General features: G+C 37.2%; 2 protein-coding genes across 3 annotated transcripts in view; both read right to left on the bottom strand.

Moving 5' to 3' along the window:
* Positions 1-23: 23 nt before the first annotated feature.
* Positions 24-7,932, bottom strand: dync2i2 (dynein 2 intermediate chain 2). Its single transcript, XM_053478246.1, has 9 exons — positions 7,549-7,932; positions 6,017-6,277; positions 5,796-5,905; positions 4,730-4,887; positions 4,202-4,311; positions 2,351-2,518; positions 1,215-1,447; positions 978-1,135; positions 24-676 (listed from the first exon to the last, which is right to left on the bottom strand). Exons 1-9 carry the CDS (start codon positions 7,624-7,626, stop codon positions 444-446), a joined length of 1,509 nt encoding a protein of 502 aa, XP_053334221.1. The 5' UTR covers positions 7,627-7,932; the 3' UTR covers positions 24-443.
* A 2,645-nt stretch (positions 7,933-10,577) lies between these two features.
* Positions 10,578-16,116, bottom strand: part of LOC128507390 (calcium/calmodulin-dependent protein kinase kinase 2) — a 33,430-nt gene continuing 27,891 nt past the window's right edge. For both annotated transcript variants that reach the window (XM_053478254.1, XM_053478255.1), the window contains one exon: positions 10,578-16,108. In XM_053478254.1, coding sequence (XP_053334229.1) covers positions 16,036-16,108 — 73 coding nt within the window. In that variant the 3' untranslated portion in view covers positions 10,578-16,035. The remainder of the gene's footprint in view (positions 16,109-16,116) is intronic.

Genomic DNA, 16,116 nt, shown 5'->3' with positions numbered 1-16,116 from the left:
CCAGAAAAGGAAACCAGCATGTGTAGAACAAATAGTCTGGTTTTAATTTTAATACGATCTTATCTTCAGTTAAAGCTGATCAACAACGCTGTGAAACACCACAGTAGTTGGCATTTGTTCTTTGGGTCAACATGAATGTTTAAATACAGGCTTAATGTTCGCTAAATAACCTCAATCCCCAATCTATTACATCAGCTTTCTTTTTAGCTCATGTTTTAAAGGCCTTTTTTATTTATTCTAGTCTTAAATAAATTATTGAGCATAGTTTTCTGTCCAAATACAAAGATGTACCACAAAGTGTGGTGTGTGTGTGTGCACATTGTTGTCACTGTTAATTTAAAATTGAAAAAAAATCAACTTCATGTCACGAGAGGATTTGGTATCCTCTTGATTTGTTTAGCATTGTTGTCTCCATTCTGGATTCCACCTTGCAGTCTTGTGTCTCACTCGGATGCATCATCGACAAGCTGTTGCAGCACGGCGCTCTCTCTGACCCGCTGCTCTGTGAACTCGGCACTCAGCTGCCAGATCTTAACCGTACCGTCTGCGTTCCCCACTGCCAGGAGCTGCTGCTGGTTGAACTCCACACACAGAGCGCACTGACCCCCGGTGTCCTGCTCAATGCTGGCCACGGGTCTGAGGCACTTCTGACCCAAATCAAACACCTGCAACACACCTGTGGTACAAACGAGTAACAATATAAGTTAACATTATTGTAAACCTTGTTTTTTTTTGTTTTTTTTTAGAAAAAAAAAGAGAAAAATGGTTGATGAGGAAATGATTTGTTTAAATCTGCTATAATATTAGTTACAACAGGTATTAACAGTTTTATCATCCACAACATACATTGTAACTATAAATTAATAAGGAGGACAACACTTACTAATGGATCCTAGCTACTGTAACAGCTAATCAACATGGATCACCACAAGTGATCTCTTGCAGATAACATCACTCTGCTTCCCAATTTAACCAACCTTGCCCAGTGACTGCAACGAACACTAGGGGCCGAACAGGTGACCACCGCACTCCAAACACATACGAGTCAGAAACACGCAGGGACATCAGGGGACCAGGCTGCAGGACACTGTGGACATTTGCCAAGCCATCTGTCCCCACACTTACAAACAGGTTCCTAAAGTGAGCAGAGGAACATGATGGATGTGTGTTTTTATTAATAGAGCTTTATTAGGTCATTAATCACTAAAGCTGACCTGTGGAAGGGCGAGAAGTGGAGCGACTGGACCGGACCGGCTCGTTGAGAGAAGGAAAACTGTGCAGGAGCATGTAGTGTTACACTCTCACCATTAGGGGGCACAGCTGCCACTGTCTGACTGCTGAAGGAACACTTGAGCACCAGACCCCCCTCTGTGCCCACCAGGAACATGTCCGTGTCCCAGGTTGAGAGCGCCAGAGAGGTCACACCTACAGCCGTGTCACCTCTTACCTGTCAAATAGAGACTAGAGATGTTGTACTATCACAAAAAGTTGCATTGCCCTAAATTTGTTGTCCAAAATCAGTTAAATCAGTTGTGCCCGATAACTTCCTTAAAAGAAAAAAAAAAAAAACAGTCTGACTTTAAAATCAAAAATACAGCTGACGATATCAGAATGTTTCATTTCAAGTTCGGTCTAGTTCAGTACACATAACCACAATCATAAAGAGGACAGATGATCTTAGAAGCCCTTCACAAGGAGAGTAAACCACATTCAATACAGTGCTGTTTTGAAGCATATTAACATAAAGTTGACTGAAAGTGTGATAGGAAACAGTGCATAAGCAACAAAGATTCCCACAAGATGGTCAAGCAAAGCCAATTTAATATTCTCTCTCTATTACTCTTTATGGAGATGCCAATTTTCCAGAAGGACAAAGTTCAATTTAATATAATTAAATTTTATTTATATAGCGCTTTAAACAATGGTCATTGTCTCAAAGCCGAATGAAAAGAAAATGTGCCAAAACTACCACAGTGCGAAAACTATGACTAAGTGGTTTGGTGACCATATTGCTGATATAACTGCTTGCTTGACTGGCCAGCCAACTCACCTGACCTGAACACCACAAAGAAGCTATGAGGTATTGTCAAGAAGACGATAAATGCTGCATTGATGCAGTATTTATTGCTAAAGAAGCTTTGACAAAGTGTGCATAAATTAACATACTTTTAAGAAGTTGGACATTCCACTGTTGTAAATCCTTTTTTTTATATAACTTACATAAGACCACATCTGTATTGTTTATCCCTGAACTACACGACAGCTGACCACCATACATACGCAAATAAATGTCTCGTATAATAATGATGATGATGATAATGATTTGTAATAATTTTTCTATGACACTTACTCTGCTGGCTGATTTGCTCAGGGGGAGCTGCTGCCTGACGAGAGCAAATCCAGCAGTTAGGGTCAGTTTACCTTCTGCTTCACCTACACTCCATCGCAGAATTCGGCCTCCTGAACATGCACTTACAACTGCCATCTCTCCTCGACGAGGCCCTGGGACCCACTTCACCTACACACATTACACACACTTTTTCATCAGTTTCATGAACTAAATCTAAAGGGATTGTTTCTGTTCTGTTTAAATGACAGGTAAGGTTACTTAAATCAGTAAGTCAAGCCTGCATTCGTAAATCAATCATAAGTCACTTAAATCAGTAAGTGAATGACACACCAGTAAATAAATGACATACGCTGAGTATGCATATGTCATGTATACAGTTAGTATGCAGTAATGCATGTTCGCATTGAAGAGTCACTTAAATCGGTGAGTAAATCATAGATGTCATTTAAATAAGTGAGTAAATCGATACGATGCGGGATAGAAATCACTCCAATAGGTGAGTAGATGAATCACACACATTCTTTAGTGTTTTGGATGAAACAAAAAAAAGTCTGCTCCTAATCATAAAATTTACTCTTTTAATTTTTTTTTCAGATTTGTCACACTTAAATTATTAAGATCATCTTCCCAAACCTGCCCTCCCCATGTGAAAAGGTAACTCCCCGCCCCCTTGCTAAATCTTAAATGAACTGTGACTTTTGGAAAGCTGAGTTAAATTTCACTTGGTTACTGCCAGACACGTCAAATCAAGAAATCAAATAAGAACCTGTCTGACTAAGTGAAGCATGCTAAAGGATCTACAAAAGCAACACAATCTAAATAAATTCAAGAACTGTTGAGAAACGTATCTGACCTGTATCAGTTTGGAAAGGGTTACAAAGCCATTTCTAAGAACTTAGGACTCCAGCAAACCACAAATGGAGAAAACGTTAGAGAACAGTGGTGAACCTTTAAGCCTACCAAAATTATTCCAAGAGCACAATGACTCATCCAGGAGCTTATAAAAGAACCTGAAACAACATCTAAAGAAGAACTGCAGGCTTCACTTGCCTTAGTTAAGGTCAGTGTCAATGATTCAACAATAAGAAAAAGACTGGGCAAAAATGCCATCCATGAGATTCTTCCCAAAACCTTTTTTATACTGTGGACTGATGAGATAAAAGTTTTTTTTTTTTAAGGTGAGCGCCTGTAACATCTGGCGTAAAACTAACACAGTGTTTAATAAAAGGAACATCATACAACAGTAAAACATGGCGGTGGTGGTGGTGGTGGTATTATGGTCTGGGGCAACTTTGCAGTTTCAGTGCCCGGAAACTTGCCATAACTGATGAAACCATGAATTCTAAGCTTTACCAAAAAACCCTGAAGGGAAACATCTACCCATCAGCTCATGACTTCAAGCTCAAGCACACTCGGGTTCTGTAGCAAGACAATAACCCAAAACACACCAGCTAGTCCACCTCTGAATAAAGGTTTTAGAGTGGCGCAGACAAGGTCCGGACTTAAATCTAATTGAGATGACCTTAAATTCTATTGCAGGTGTTGCCGCCAAGGGTAGCAATTAGCAATTAGGGGCAATTACTTTTTTCACATAGAGCCAAGACAGTTTTCTCCCCTTAATGAATATAATAATAATTAAAAAACTGCATTTTGTATTTACTATGGTTATCTTTGTGTAATATAAAATGATGATGATCTGAATCATTAAATTGTGACAAATTATTAAAAAAACAGAAAGGGGGCAAATACGGCTTCAACGCGGCATGGTATTGCGTTAAACCTTGAGCTGCTTTTAAAGTGTTTTTCATACTGTAAATATCCTATAATCCATGGTGAAACAGAACTAGTTACCTCATATACTGGCTCTTTGTGTGTATCTGAACACATCCCTGTTTGAGCCAAAACAGGATCCTGAGTGTGACTCGTATCCCACACCATCACTTCTCCACTGTACAGCCCTCCTGCAGAATGAACACAAATGTATTTTTCTTCACCCCGTGTTCCCATCAGCAGCCATCTGGTATTATATCATTATAACGCAATGTTGCCTAAGTTATAGAATGAGTCTCCAGGCAATAACAGTGCCTCAACAGGTTTTTTACAAAATTGGTGTGTATACAAAATTACAAGTGTATTCCATCGCACATTGCTGTAAAGTTATGTAATAGGAAAATAATCAAAGTAATAAATACATAATGTACATATTGTTCAAAACAATTTTGTGATGTTTTTTTGGACCAACCTGAAACAACATGAGTGATTCATCACTTGCTAGTGTGACAGCACAGAGTGTGTGTGTGAGACAGGCTCTCAGCATCATCTCTGGTCTATCAGATGGAATTGCTGTTCAGACCTGTGAAAATGGAAGTGAGGTTTTACCTGCAATCAGAGATGGCCTCAATGGATGGAAGGACACACTCATGACTGGTGTTGTCGTCTCCATGACGAGGTCGGGCATTTTTGGGTTTACTCTCCTACGGTCTAGATTCCACGTGCACACATATGACCTTTCATTGCTCCAGTCACCATCATCGACACTAAAATAGGAGCACAGCAAAAACCATGAGCGTGTTTATGAGAAGACATTTTCAACTTCATGACATAAGTACAATGACAGGTTCTAAATGTGTTGTTTAAATATTCTCCCTAATCTCACGTTTAGGGAGAATATTTCCCTAAGCTCACATTTTCTCGATGTTGAATAATAGTGTCATATCTGTTTAATGTGTAGCTGGTGTTTTCTCAGATATACCCTAGTGTCAATTATAGTTTAAACAAGTGTAAATTGTTAAATGTATTAATAAAACATAGTCCAAATGAGAATTTGTGACCACAGCCACAGCATATTCACTATTTAGTAAGCAGTGAACTACTGAGGAGTTTTCATGACGTGTTGTTTTTCTGAAACCTGCATGAAAGCCTAAAGGTTACAATATTTCCAAAAATACCCATAATGGATTTTGAGATCTGTGGGCACCAGTTTGGAAAAAAGGTTGTTTGTTTAAGGTTGCGTCACGAACACACAATTTATAATTGTAAAAGTAATTAAAACTTCACATAGTGATTATCAGACTGTTTTAACAGACAAGGAATGTGCAGCAACGCCACTCCAAGCTATTAATGTAGCTATAGTAAGGTCTCAGCTCCAACACACTTACTAAACCTGCTTTGGGCAGATAAAACTGTGTGGGTCTTTTGTGTTGCATACACTCGCATTAAAAAAGTTCATGTAACAAATAAAGGACTTTCTTGTCTAAAATAATCTTAAATTAAATGACAAACAGTTAAAATAGAATGTGTTTATTATCATGTGTGATTATTTAAGAATGAGAGAATAGACACTAAGATTTGTATATACACATCACTTTACACTTCAAATTGGGACTAATGTCATTGTTTTGGAGACTTTTAAATTCCAAGTTAGTAAATTTTAAGTTTGGCATACCGTCCATAAGCACACGCTATAACAGAACCAGTGCAGTTCCAGGACACACTGGTGACCTGCAGCCCCCTGTCCTGAGCTCCCGGGTACCCGAGACTAAATAAACATGACACCTGTACAAAAACAAACAAACAAACAAACAAAAAAACATACAGTTTTATTATGTCAGAGCACTAAATATCACACACGGGTGACTGAGCTTCTTCTGTGTGTCTGATCCTCACCGTCTCAAGCTGATCATTCCAGTTCACCTCATATCCATCAAAAGCATGGCTTTTTGAGTTCTTCACCAGCTCCTGGATGACCATGTCCTCTATACGGTGCAGGAAATCCCTCAGCCCGGGCGGGTCATCTGTCAGATCTGAGCTGAGTGTGAGCTGATCAGCAAGGCTCTCTGGAGGATCAGTCTGCGTGCTGATGCTGAACACACTTCTGACCTGCGTCTCAGCCTCAGCTGTGTGAATTGGGATGGTCTGACACGTTTTCTGACAGCAGAAGCAGCAGTTAACAAGCAGTCTTATACATACATACTTTTAACACAGCTAACAAAACATCATGTAATATTTATTCAATAAAATTTCATTTGTATAGCGATTTTAACAATTATTGTAACATACATTGTCGCAAAGAATCTTTACACAATCATAAGAAAATTATGAAAATTTGTAGGAAATGTGTATGAATACAATGCGAACATTAACACTACTCTTCAACATTAAATCTTTCACAAACCCGAACACACCAAAAACTAGAACGGCACCTGCCAAGAATATTTATTAAGACTAAATACACAGTTTTTTCTGCTTTTCTTCTGTACTTATTTCCTTTTCTTTACTGGGACAGACAGAATTCACCAGAAAAACTAATTTTTGCGGTCACAATTTCAACTTTATCTAACTAATATTTTACATATATATATATATATATATATATATATATATATATAAAATACATAACAGAACTACACATAAGCAGCAATCTCAATATCACATCTCAATATCAACTGCCTGCCTACATATACACATCCAAAATTCGCAAAAAAATCTCCTTTCAACAGTTGATATTGAGATGCGCCTGCTATGTATGCTCTGTAAAGCCTTTTATAACAGCTCTAACTTGAGATGCTGTTACAGTAATGGGTCATTTCTGAGGCTGGTAACTCTAAATGAACTTCTTATCTGTAGCAGAGGTAAGTTTCGGTCTTGCTTTCCTGGTGTGGTCCTCATGAGAGACAGTTTGATCCCGGTGCTTGATGGGTTTCATAAATGCACTTGACAATACTGTTCTTGAAAGAACTATTCGAGAACAGCTTAACTTACTAACTGTAATAACAACTGACTGTTGTTGTTGTTACTTAGTAACCTAATTACATATGTGTGATTTCATAGTTTTTTAAAAATCCAGTATTGTCCCAGAATGTAAAAAGTAATTCCAAATGCGTGTCCAAACTTTAAACTGTCACTGTATTGCAAATTGTCCTATTTGTGTACTTATACAAATATGACTTTTTTTTTCATATTTGATATTTTCTTAATAGGTTTCATAAATAAGTATGTTGTTAATAATAATGTTGGTAATTCTAAATTACTACATTAAAGCATGTAAATCAGTATAATGGCTTTATTGTGAAAAGTCTTTTCCAAAACTAAATATTGTGTATTTGCATTCGGCAGTAGACGAAAAAATCATTTGTGAGATTATTTATTATTTATTTATTATTGTTATTTATTATAGTTTTATGATAAATACCACATACCGAGTCCTGAGTGTGTCGCTGCGACTTTTTCCACGATGACTGAAAACTGACAATATCGAGGGATTCGTCCGTGAACATTTCACCGAATTCTAACTTCAACACCTCGAAGCCTGCACTGGATTAGTGCTCACACTACCTGCATACTACACGCTATTAGCTAATTAGACAAACAATGCTATGCAGTTACGTTGCTAATGCTAGCTGGTGAAAAAAATGTTAGCTTTATTGTACTGACGTTATACCTCTCTAACTAGCAATTATACATATTTTATTATTTCCATATAAAATTATTAGTTTCGCACCAAATGCAACTTTTTATTATTATAAAATACTTGCAGTGGTACGCTAAAACCGCTAGCTGAGATGCTAAGACGCTTCCCCGCTACGCAGTGATTCACTGGTTGCCCTGGAAACTAGTTCAAATGAGTCGACTCTCTGAACTGACTCTTTCGGGTGAACTTTGAGAGCCGCTTCACATATGTAAATGCCCTAACATGTCCTCTAGTTAAAGGTTTAGCAAAGTACAACAGGCTCTTTAAGCTAATAATTTCGTATTTTATCTTTAATATTAAATATTAATATAATGGAGGGATGAGTATAATGATTCGTTAGGGAGCTTAAGGAGACGGCTTTTTTTTGGTCTGCTGAACCGATTCATCCGACTCACTGAAAAGATCCGTAATTCCCATCGTTTTAGGAAACCAAAACAAACGGTTGTGTCTCAAATCGAGATCAGATTCGAGTGAGTGCACTAACACTGGATTCACGCGCGCAGTTCAGTATTTGCCCACATATATTAGAATAAATATACAATTTTTTTACCCTGAAATACTGTATGTGTGTGTGACTTCAGTGTTGTGTGATTAACTGTCCAATTTATTAGGTACATCACTTGATTAAATCAGAAAATCACGTGACAGTACTACAAAATCATGCAGATAGAGGTCAAGATACAGTATTTGGTTTATGGTTCACATCAAACATCAGAATGGGGCGATTGTGACCTTGACCTTAGACATTGGTGGTACTGACTGGCTGAATTGAGTGTTTCAGAATCTGCTGATTCATAGTATTCTCAGACATCAAGAGTTCTGCAGCCAAAAACTGCCTTATGAGACTCCACAGACTGCTTACTCTCACTTACTCACTCACTCATCATCTACAGCATACCGATACAGTACATCGCCATGGGGGGCTTGGAGCCTATCCCAGGAACATAGGGCACGAGGCAGGGTTCACCCTCGACGGGGTACCAATCAATCACAGGGCACACACACATACACACACACACAATGGTGAATTTGGTTCGCCAGTTAGTCTAATCTGCATGTCTTTGGACTATGGGAGGAAACCCACCAATCGTGGGAAGAACATGCAAACTCCATGCACACAAATGCAAGATGGGAATCAAACCCAGATCCTGGAGGTGCAAGGCAACAGTGCTAACCACTAAGTCACCATACCACCATTGCTTACTCCATGGTTATTCAAATAACAATTTGTCAAAAGTACATTACTATATAGCCAAAAGTTTTTTGAACACCTGTCCATCACACTTATATATAGAACTTCTTTAAACTGTTGTCACAAAGTTAGACACTACTTTTAATTTTGTGGAATGTCTTTGAATGACTGTAATAGATTGGCACCCCATCCACATTGTACTCTACCTTGTGCCAAGTCTGTGACACTGTAGTTTGAGTGAGTTTTTAAATGCTGTAGAATTACTATTTTGTTTAACTATCATTAAGCAGTTTCACAATTATTTGTGCATGACATGATACTGTCCTTAATGTGATTTCCATAAAGGCACGGTTTACCAAATTTGGAGCAAATAAGCTTGTGCAGCCTGAAAAGAGCCCCAACCTCAACCCCACTGAACACCTTTGGGATTAACTGAAATAGTGGCTGTACATCCGTCCTCCTAACGCAACATTGATGAGCAAATCCTTGCCCAAACAATTTAAGAAGGACTAATGGGCTGTTCAAAAAGCACATATTTTGACCATATTGTGATATATAAATGTTAAAAAAAAAAAAAAAAGGCTTTAGAAATTTCACATAAAATGTGCTGAGACTGAACAAGCTACTGGGTTGAATAGTGAAACATTTCTACCCAACAAGAAAGATGACCAGTTTAACTGACTCATCTTCCAGATAACCTCACGTGAATTAGTGAGAAACATGTTTATGTCAAGTTCCTGGTCCAAAATATGCTCAAAATTTCAGATCATTTAGCAGCTTTCCTTATCCAGCACACTTTACAGATGTGTTTTCTACTTTCTGTCAAAAATGTAACATCCTTTCAAGACACTCAGTATTGGTTGACTTTACAACCAGCTGTGGAAAAGTACTTATTAACAATCCCTCTATCTTTGTCACTCAGAAGAGTATGGATTCCCGCCTGTGTCCGATTCTTCACCAGGTCCTTGCCTCCTTGTTGGTCAATGGAGATTGAAATCTACATTGGAACTACTGTAAAGCTGTTTGTGACAATATCTATTGGACTATACAAGTTGAACTGAATTGTAAACTGAATAATTTAGTAAGCTGATCTGCATTTAATAGAGAAAACATTGTGCAGGCAACAGGATTGAGAAGGGTTTTAATAGTGTTAAGATTTACAAGAAAAAATGCTCAGTGCCACTACATGTATTTTAAAGTAAGGTTGCTGTAAATGTAATACCACATCATCAGCTGGGAGCTGGAATTTAAATTATACAATATTCTGTCAGTGTTTTTCAAAGGAAATATTTAGTTTGGTTTATTATTATTTTTTATATTTTTGTTACTTGGATTGAATTACTGAGCATGAAAAAAGTCCAGAGGAAAAAAAGTTGATCAGTTGCACAACTTTGTAAATAAATTTTTCTACAATATACATTTGATTACTGACTATAGGTTTGAAAAGCTTTAACACTTACAAACTGCACCTTTAACCCATGCTTTTGGGGTTGCAAAAAAAAAAATTGATTGACAGTGTGTTTAGTTTAGTCTGAAAAAAAAAAGCACATTTAAACACAGCAATGGCAAGTGAATCAAATCTTTATTCAGTTTATTCAAATATTGAACAGGATACAATATGTATAGAGTGATAAGTGACTCCTGTCAAACATTCCAACATGCTCGGAAAAGGTAGGTGCTGATGATGATGGCATGCAGTTAAATCCATGTAAACACTTTTCACTACAGGTGCTAAACCCTACGTGTATATGAGTGATATGTCCTCTAGCCCTTTCAGTCAAACCCGGGCACACACCATTGAGATAAAAAGCATACGTATATATACACATACAAACGTCTTACAGCATTTTTGTCACTTTTAAACTGCAGCTCATATCTTGTTGAAAGCAATTCAATCAGTACCAGCTCCATCTATAAGGTGTGTGAGCCAAAACGTAAGCACACACACCTAACCAGGTGACTTTAGACATAAAAGAGGGTGTTTGTTGAAAATAAGTATCCTCTATGGCAAGCTTAAAAAAATTAAATTAAATTCATATCAAACAACAGAACAAAATCTTAATCTAGACTTAGTTAATTGAAAGCTAATAATTCACCAACACCCAAACACACCCACTGAACCTGGTAATTAACAGATTACATGAATCAGCTGTGTCTGAGCAGATGAATCACCAAATGGCCCATCCAGGACCAGAGTTAAAAGCCCTGTTATATGAGATCCTTTTAATATAACAACAAAATGTTCTAGTTTCTGCTATGTTCTGTTGTAGTCAGAACTTAACAAAATGTCAACTTTTACCTTTAAATAATATCCATCACATCAGTCAGTCAGATTTTCTGATTGGAAACACCACTGGAAATCCACTTTGCATCAGGTTACTGGCTTAAACACAGCTTACATCTATATGGATTGCAAGAATTTATACATTGTCTAATATTAAACAGCAGACAACTCTCACAGTCTTTTAGTAACTACTTAAACAATTACTTAAAATGACTTGTTTAAAGTCCTTTTACAATCTGAGAGCAGGCAATGAATGTCAATTTCTTTAAATACAAAGATTTTAGGTTTTAAATCAACCACTTTTTTCATGTTTTATTGCTAATAGTGGGTAAGCTGAAAAGAATATCTCATGTATGCAATCCATAGTATACTCATTGACAAAAGAAATTAACTATTTAAATTAGAAATATTAATACTGTGGTTATTAATGACATCTACCTACAGTGCTTGCCAAAGATACGTTGCCTACTTTAATTAGAAAGTAGCTACATGGCAATATTAATGGACTTCTGAGAACAACAGAACACAGCATTAAGATACCATTAACACACTAATAGCGATTTTCCACCAGTTAGCACCATCCAATAATAAATTCGGAACTATAGCTGAACCACTGTATATGAATTTAATTTGGCCTGGAAGTCGAGTTTTTAAGGTGAAAATTCATATCGCAATACAAATAATAATCCATTACAACCAAAAAAAACGTACAAAGAATCACATAACTTTTGAACGCATGCCGAAAGCAATGTTGGTATCGTGGGGTGACTTTTCGAAACGCATGCGGTGGCAAAATTTTTTTTTTTTTTTATGTAAACGTACTTTGCTTGGCTTTTCACTGACAAACAAGTTTTGAACGGCCCTTGGACATATGCACAACTTGGCCAACGTTTGGTTCAGTTCGTTCGTATGCCAAAAATGCTTTTTATGCTGATGCTTATTTCTTGTAAAATTTCAGGTCTTAAGGTGAAAATTTGTAAAGGCAGGGCAATTGTTTGCTGAGGATCCACTGTATTCATATCTTGGTTGACTTTCTGTACCTGGGAAAGTGGATGTGCTTGCTCTGGAGGGTCTTGGGTGGAAACTAGTGATGTGAGGAGCATGATTAGTAAATAATTACAAGTTTACGATTAAATTTTTTAAAATATGGAATTCACTTATTAAAAAGAAACAAAAAACATCTTTTTGGGTTAAGATGTATGTGTATCTGTGTGTAGCTGCCTCAGATTGGGTGAAGTTTAAATGGTGGCAAGTGATCTATATAAAGGCAAGAGTGCCAATGATTTAAATCTTAACTCAAAATACAAAGGCTGTTAAGTGCAAACTTTGTTTGTTGTTTTATGAAGTGCATGTGGATAAAGGAACACATACTGTGATTTAAAGGTTATTTGACATGAAGTTGCCCTAAAAAATAAAACCTAAACTTGGTCAAACAGTTACTACCGATTATGTCTGTGCCATAGCTGTAATGTCTGCTAAAAAAGTCATGCTTGTTAAACAAGATTCTTCCACCGTTATATTTGACCAATCAGTGATCTCGTTACCCTATAAGAAGGGGGAAATCAAAGTATGTCCTTACTCACAGTACTACAAAATAGAGACCATGTAGACAAAACAAGAGACCATTAACTGAGACGAGATGCACTGTCTGGTGGAAAAACACTGCAGCTAAAAATAAATCCACTTATTACAATCTGGAAACTAGTGTAGCATATACAGTAATATTGTACTTCTTTATAAGACCTTGTTAATATCAGTTAATAATATACACTCCTACACACTGTTGGATATTTTCCTTATATCCAACACCAGAGCCACAAACAGCCTTAAATGCATAGTAATAGTGTTAACTACACAACAACCTGCGCGAGCTTTCAGTTAACATGCAGAAAGACAAATGCAGAAAACCCGACACACTCGTGCTCAAACACGACCCCTCCTCACCATGGAAGCAAGAAACTCTTTAACATCAAGGTGTGTGTGTGTCTGTGTGTGTGTGTGTGTGTGTGTGTGTGTGTGTGTGTGTGTGTGTATGTGTGGCATAAAGGAAGTTCAGTCGCAGGAAAGCAGCAGCCACATGCGCAATGATATACAGCTCAAACTTAACTGATCCTACTTTAGTTATATAGTATCAAAAGTTACAAAGTTACAATGATGAAATGTAAGGCATACATTTATGTCTAAAAATTTCAATCAAGTCATGCATAGATTGTAAAAGTTATTGTATTTCTCTAAAAAAAAAAAAGATGCAATCTATACGTCTAATATTGAAATGTCAATAACTCATACACTTTCAACATGACCACTTTTTGTTTATAAGATGCACCAGCTTGTAATATTTTGGTAAAATGTCTGTTCATAATAATAATAATAAAAAGAAATTGCACATTGAAATAATTAGTTTGCTTTATATTTCCCCCCACCCCCCCCCTAAAAAAATCTAATGTACAATGAATCACAATGTTCCTGTTTTTCAAAATGTACACTGCATGTTTGGTGCAGGACATTTAAGGTAAGCTGTAGTTACAAGGTGAATGTAGCTATTAAGTAATAGAGTAGTAGCATTTCTAAGTCACCTACAAGGGCCTCTTCCTAAACATCACTAGTAAATGTATATAAAATGTAATCGAAGGTTAACTGTAATTTTTAACTTAAAAAAACTTGAACAAAGCTAAACTTTTGGATGATGCTAAACTCGTAGCTGCGTTAGCCCTGTGTACAACAAACATGTCTTGTCACATCGACAACATTTTGGGTAAAAGAACATTGTGGACATTTTGTAAACTTGCTAATAACCCCTCAAACACCTTCCCCATTATACAAACCCAATTTCCAGACCTGACAATTAGTGAGTGTGTTCACATTACAAAACACACACACACACACACACACACACACACACACACACACACACACACACACCACCCTGAATGCGGTTTAATGGGAGTATGATCGGCGGTCAGGGCAAGCCGCTTAACCGTTATGCATTAATGAATATAACACCAGGCTGACATGGTTATAAACATTACTAACACCTCACATTGGCTCTTTAATTTAATCAAACAGCTGGGATTGGGTTATAAACTAAACTGTGCTGTGTCTCAAATCACACGATGGTTCCGTAAACTTATAAGATTGTAAAACTCAATGCTTCTATGTCTGTCCTTTACTGTGGGGGTACAATTAACTTTGAAACTCGTGACAAAAAAGAAGAGTTGACCAAAATTCCTCCACAGCAATGTGAAAGACTCATTGTCAGTTATCACAAATGCTTGATTGCAGTTATCATCGCCAAAGGGTGGCACAACCAGTTATTAGGTTTAGGGGGCAATTACTTTTTCTACATAGGGCCACACAGCTTTTTTACGTCTAATGAATGGAATCATAGTTTAAAAACTGCATTTTCTATTTTACGGGTTATCTTTGCGTAACATTAAAATTAGTTTGATGAGCTTAATCATATAAGTTTGACAAACAGGCAAGAAAAAAAAATCAGGAAAAAATACTTTTTCACACGCTATATGTATATATGGAGTTCAAATACAATAACACGCGATCCTTGCATATTTAAAACTGATGTGCCAGCCATCCTAGACATGAAATATTTTTGTTCCCATAATTTTGTTCATGGAATGTACAAAATTTGAGACACAGCTTTGGGACAAATTGTCAGAAGAGAATGTTTAAAAGGTTTAAATTTGTCTGGAACTCTCCAGCCGGTCATTTCAACCTCAAAATAAAACATGCCATTCAAAAATAAAAAAAAAAGTAACACTACTACTTTACCTAATGTTTATCTGATGCAGCAGCGACCACTATTGCTTGACAGTTCAAATGCGATAATGAGGAATAGTTTTTTTGCACAACGATGCACAAGAACCTTATTCGCTTTTTTACATTCTAGTTCTCTGATAAAGGATTTATGTATAAATATTTTTATACATATTTAATATCAAACCCTGATGGAGATCTGGACATGAGCTGTTTCTCAATCTGTGTTTTTGCCTTTCTTTTTTCGTACTCCTTTATTGACGTCTGTAACAGCGGTTTAAATACCTGAAAATCCTTATCCTACAAACATTTAGGACGATGCAAGCATCTCAGTCACCAAAATCATTCACTGTGAGCGCAGTCTACATGCTGATCTTATAAAAGAGGATAATTGCGGATTTTGTAGAAATAATGCCTGATATGAAGGCTTTTATATCTGCTTTATATCTGCTTTATATGTCCACCATCAGGAGGCGCAGCTTGGCTAAATATCAGCTGGCTGGCCACAACCTCTTGTGAAAATTTTAAGCTAACTTAAAGCTATTAGCCAAGTACTTGTTTGTTTGTTTGTTTGTTTGTTTGTTTTTCACTTCCTGTGTTGAAAAACAGCCAATTACAATCAAAGTGCATCCACCATGTGCTTCAAGAAGTAGCATGATCCCATATAGTAACCATATAGTAAAAGTGCAAGCAGAGCCTCCACACTGGACAGGAGGGGAAATAAACACACACTCACACTCTCACACCCATTTACACTCACGCACAAATGTAAGGAAGAGTGTGTCCTGAGATGACACACAGCGCATGCTGCTGTAAAACTGTACAAATGCATGCAGGTTGTAGGGGAAACGCTCCCTACACCGTCCTCGTGTACCAGCTGCATGATGGCGCTCGGAAACCGTTCCAGATCCCCATCATCCACCAGGCTGGGTTAGAGACACTAAGCCCTTTCAATCAGACATGAGGCATCAGGAAAGCACTTCATCCTCGCCTACGAAGGGCAAGTCCATGCTGCGTATGCCTTCTCCACTCTCTTGTTTCCTAGGAAA

This window comes from Clarias gariepinus, chromosome 19 (genome assembly GCF_024256425.1).
Source record: "Clarias gariepinus isolate MV-2021 ecotype Netherlands chromosome 19, CGAR_prim_01v2, whole genome shotgun sequence".
NCBI lineage: Eukaryota > Metazoa > Chordata > Actinopteri > Siluriformes > Clariidae > Clarias > Clarias gariepinus.
Note: the sequence above shows the minus strand (reverse complement) of the source record. Positions and strands in the feature narration are given on the sequence as shown.